The sequence below is a fragment of the Ceratina calcarata genome, unplaced genomic scaffold, assembly GCF_001652005.2.
Source record: "Ceratina calcarata isolate Rehan_Ccalc_2016 unplaced genomic scaffold, ASM165200v1 scaffold4014, whole genome shotgun sequence".
Taxonomy (NCBI): Eukaryota; Metazoa; Arthropoda; class Insecta; order Hymenoptera; family Apidae; genus Ceratina; species Ceratina calcarata.
In genome coordinates this window covers 1,926-4,782 of record NW_017163575.1, presented here as the reverse complement: position 1 = coordinate 4,782, position 2,857 = coordinate 1,926, and the positions used below count along the sequence as shown (strand labels likewise).

The 2,857-nt window shown below is 43.8% G+C and overlaps 1 protein-coding gene across 1 annotated transcript; it reads left to right on the top strand.

Moving 5' to 3' along the window:
* Nucleotides 1-157: 157 nt before the first annotated feature.
* Nucleotides 158-2,836, top strand: LOC108626484 (putative ankyrin repeat protein RF_0381). The gene is made up of 5 exons (XM_026814866.1): nucleotides 158-197; nucleotides 438-892; nucleotides 941-1,102; nucleotides 1,247-1,766; nucleotides 1,830-2,836. Exons 1-5 carry the CDS (start codon nucleotides 158-160, stop codon nucleotides 2,834-2,836), a joined length of 2,184 nt encoding a protein of 727 aa, XP_026670667.1.
* The last annotated feature ends 21 nt before the right edge of the window (nucleotides 2,837-2,857 follow it).

Sequence of the window (2,857 nt, the reverse complement as noted above, 5' to 3'; positions counted from 1 at the left end):
TGTCTTATCATTATCAAGTAATTGTAATGAATAACTAAACCGAGGCTTATATACATATTGTCTACACTTGGAGAGACTAATGAGATGATCTCTGCGATCTGAGCACGAGATTTAAATAGTGAATTAATTAATAATAATACCCCACGAGGCGGACAATATGGAGGAACTGGTTATGAGCAAAGATACGAACGTTTACAGTGAGTCTCGATATACTGCAAACACACCGCTCCAATTTGCTGTTCTGAATTGCGAGATAGAAACTGTAAAAAGCATCATTAAAAGAGGTGCTCATGTGAATGCTACAAATGTACATGGAGAAACGGCACTGCACCTAGCCATTCATGAGGGATACAAAGATATCGTACAAATCCTCGTAGAACATGGTGCCGATGTCAATTTGAAAACTCGGTGGAACGAGACACCGCTTCATTTTGCAGGGGAACAAGGACTAGAAGAAACTTGCAGGTTGCTACTCGAAAGAGGAGCTGACGTGAATGCCCAAATCAACCAAGGTCAAACGGCACTGCACCTAGCCATTGGGCAGGAACACAAAGATATCGCACAAATCCTCGTAGAACATGGTGCCGATGTCAATTTGAAAACTCGGTGGAACGAGACACCGCTTCATTATGCAATGGAACGAGGACTAGAAGAAACTTGCAGGTTGCTACTCGAAAGAGGAGCTGACGTGCATGCCCAAATCCTCGTAGATCAGGGTGCCTATGTCAACTTGAAAACTTCAATGGGCGAGACACCTCTTCATTTGGCTGCGCAAAAAGGACTAGAAGAAACTTGCAGGTTGCTACTCGAAAAAGGAGCTGACGTGCACGCCGAAAACAACAATGGTCAAACGGCAATGCACCTAGCCATTCGGGAGGGATACAAAGATATCGTACAAATCCTCGTAGAACATGATGCCGATGTCAATTTGAAAACTGAGTGGGACGAGACACCTCTTCATTTTGCTACGCGAGAAGGACTAGAAGAAACTTGCAGGTTGCTACTCGAAAGAGGAGCTGACGTGGATGCCCAAAACAAATATGGTCAAACGGCACTGCACCTAGCCATTCGGGAGGGACACAAAGATATCGTACAAATCCTCGTAGATCAGGGTGCCGATGTCAATTTGAAAACTGAGTGGAACGAGACACCGCTTGATTATGCATTGGAACAAGGACTAGACGAAACTTGCAGGTTGCTACTCGAAAGAGGAGCTGACGTGCATGCCCAAATCCTCGTAGATCAGGGTGCCGATGTCAACTTGAAAACTTCAATGGGCGAGACAACTCTTCATTTGGCTGCGCAAAAAGGACTAGAAGAAACTTGCAGGTTGCTACTCGAAAGAGGAGCTGACGTGCACGCTGAAAACAACAATGGTCAAACGGCAATGCACCTAGCCATTCGGGAGGGATACAAAGATATCGTACAAATCCTCGTAGCACATGGTGCCGATGCCAATTTGAAAACTGAGTGGGCCGCGATTCATTTTGCTGCGCGAGAAGGACTAGAAGAAACTTGCAGGTTGCTACTCGAAAGAGGAGCTGACGTGGATGCCCAAAACGAACGTAGTGAAACGGCACTGTACGTAGCCATTCGGAAGGGACACAAAGATATCGTACAAATCCTCGTAGATCAGGGTGCCGATGTAAATTTGAAAACTGAGTGGGACGAGACACCGCTTCATTGTGCAGGGGAACGAGGTCTAGAAGAAACTTGCAGGTTGCTACTCGAAAGAGGAGCTGACGTGGGTGCCCGAAACAAAGATGGTCAAACGGCACTGCACCTAGCCATTCGGGGGGGACACAAAGATATCGTACAAATCCTCGTAGATCAGGGTGCCGATGTCAATTCGAAAAATCGGTGGAACGAGACACCGCTTCATTATGCAATGGTAGGAGGACTAGAAGAAACTTGCAGGTTGCTACTCGAAAGAGGAGCTGACGTGCACGCCAAAAACAGAAATAGAGAAACGGCACTGCACCTAGCCATTCAGTTGAGTTGCGAAGATATCGTACAAGTCCTCGTAGAACATGGTGCCGACGTCAATGTGAAAAATAAGCAAGGCCAGACACCGCTCCATTTTGCCGCTCAGCGTGGTCAAATACGTATCATGGAAATTCTCTTGAATTCGAACGTTAACATCGATTCCATAAATGAGAATGGTGACACTGCACTTCATCTGGCATCCTGCGCCAATCAGTATGAAGCCGTTTTGACTCTCATAGAAAACGCGGCCGACGTAAACATTATTAACAAAGACCAGCAAACAGCGTTAAACTTATACTGTTTTACGAATAGACATATGGAGCGCTTCACGTTTCCCGATAGTATCCAGCAGTTGCTAATTAAAATGCAGATTGCTAACTTGGACGTGAATAACGGAAATGTGGAGATATTTAATATCACTACGAATACGAACGAGCAATCTCTAAAATTTCAGAAAAAATGTGTTGAAGAGAGAATGAGAATGAAAAACACAAAAATTAACGATACTATCCTAACATTTCATGATATCCTAACAAAACGCGTAGACCAAATAGCATTATACGCGAGAAATGAAGATGTTGTTCAGGTTTTGAAACGGAGCAATTATCGGAGAGAATTTCCTATCTACGAAGACATAATAGAACGTCGTTTCAATAGAGGTATGGTACAAAAGGAGTTGTTAGACGAGGGCGTTACATTTTTCCGCCGTTTCCTCGGTGGATATTGTGATTTACTTTGTATTCAACGAATATTAAAGTACCTCAATAATAGGGACCTAATGAATTTGAGAGATGTTTGTAAAAACGTATGTCCTAACATTGACGATGCAACTAAACGGGAAACACTGTAATACTATTTACTATTTTTATAC

Coding starts and splice junctions, on each gene's coding strand:
- LOC108626484 (XM_026814866.1), top strand. CDS start 158: ATGGAGGAACTGGTTATGAGCAAAGATACGAACGTTTACA. Junction 893..940: donor GGGAGGGATACAAAGATATC/GTACAAATCCTC, acceptor TTGAAAACTGAG/TGGGACGAGACACCTCTTCA. Junction 1,767..1,829: donor GGGTGCCCGAAACAAAGATG/GTCAAACGGCAC, acceptor AAATCCTCGTAG/ATCAGGGTGCCGATGTCAAT.